General features: G+C 58.3%; 1 protein-coding gene across 1 annotated transcript in view; it reads right to left on the bottom strand.

Annotated features, from left to right (window-relative positions):
* The window catches only part of LOC104130019 (myosin light chain kinase 2, skeletal/cardiac muscle), an 8,159-nt gene that overhangs the window by 5,333 nt on the left and 1,416 nt on the right, over nt 1–1,410 (bottom strand). Inside the window, exon 2 of the mRNA XM_009643011.1 lies at nt 72–1,406. Coding sequence (XP_009641306.1) covers nt 72–1,406 — 1,335 coding nt within the window. The remainder of the gene's footprint in view (nt 1–71; nt 1,407–1,410) is intronic.

A 1,410-nucleotide genomic window follows, 5' to 3' on the forward strand; every position in this document is an offset into this window, starting at 1 on the left:
AGTGGCTTTCTCTTTTGCAGGCTCTGCTTTGCTTCCAACTTGAGGCTTCTTTGCAGCTGGGGTTTTCTCGCCCTTTGCTGCTGCCTTCTCTCCATCCTGAGCCTTGGCAGCATCTGGGGCCTTCTCCTTTGCAGCAGCCGGGGTTTGCTTCTTTGCAGGCTCTGCTTTGCTTACATCTTGAGGCTTTTTTGCAGCTGGGGCTTTCTCTGCCTTTGCTGCTGCCTTGTCCCCATCCTGAGCCTTGGCAGCATCTGGGGCCTTCTCTTTTGCAGCCGCCGGGACCTTCTCCTTTGCAGGCTCTTTGTCTCCGTCCTCAGCCTTTGATGCAACTGTGGTTTTTTCTACCTTCGCAGCTTTCTTCCCTCCATCCTGAGCCTTTGCAGCAGCCGGGGTTTTCTCCTTTGCAGGCTCTGCTTTGCTTCCATCTTGAGGCTTCTTTGCAGCTGGGGTTTTCTCACCCTTCACTGCTGCCTTCTCTCCATCCTGAGCCTTGGCAGCATCTGGGGCCTTCTCCTTTGCAGCAGCCGGGGCTTTCTCTTTTGCAGGCTCTGCTTTGCTTCCATCTTGAGGCTTCTTTGCAGCTGGGGTTTTCTCCCCCTTCACTGCTGCCTTCTCTCCATCCCGAGCCTTGGCAGCATCTGGGGCCTTCTCCTTTGCAGGAGCTGCAGCTTTCTCCTTTGCAGGCTCCTCTTTGCCTCCATCTTGAGCCTTTTTTGCAGCTGGGGCTTTTTCTGCCTTTGCCACTTTATTCTCTCCATCCTGAGCCTTTACAGCAGCTGGAGCCGCCTTCTCCTTTGCAGGCTTTTTATCAGCTGGGGTTTTATCTGCCTTTGCAGCTTTCTTCTCCCCATCCTGAGCTTTTGCAGCAGCTGTGGTTTTCTCCTTTGCAGCAGCCGTGGTTTTCTCCTTTGTAGGCTCTTCTTTGCCTCCATCCTGAGCCTGTGCTGCAGCCAAGGTTGTCTTCTCTGTGGGTTTTGCCTTCCCTCCTTCAGCCTTTGCTGCAGCTGGAGCCTTCTCCTCCGTGGGCTCTGCTTTCCCAGCACCCTCAGCCTCTAACCCACCAGGGGCTTGCCCCTTCGTGGGCTCATCCTTCCCTCTGTCCTGAGCCTCTGCTACAGCCGGGCCCTTCCCCTCTGCGGGCACTGCCTGCCCTCCTTCAGGCTCTCCCGCAGCCCCAGCCTTCTCCTCCTTGGGCTCTTCCTTCCGTCCACCCTGAGCCTCGGCAGCAGCCGGCACCTTCTCCTCCGCAGATGCTGCCTGCCCTCCATCGTGCTGTGCAGCTGAAGCCTCCTCTGCCGGCGCTGCCTTCCTCCCATCCCCAGGCTCTGGAGCGGTCGGGGCCGTCTTCCCCACCGGCTCTGCCTTCCCTCCTCCGGCCTCTCCCACCGCCTGCTCCCTCCCAGGCTCTGC

This window comes from Egretta garzetta, unplaced genomic scaffold (assembly GCF_000687185.1).
Source record: "Egretta garzetta isolate BGI_Z169 unplaced genomic scaffold, ASM68718v1 scaffold1037, whole genome shotgun sequence".
Lineage (NCBI taxonomy): Eukaryota > Metazoa > Chordata > Aves > Pelecaniformes > Ardeidae > Egretta > Egretta garzetta.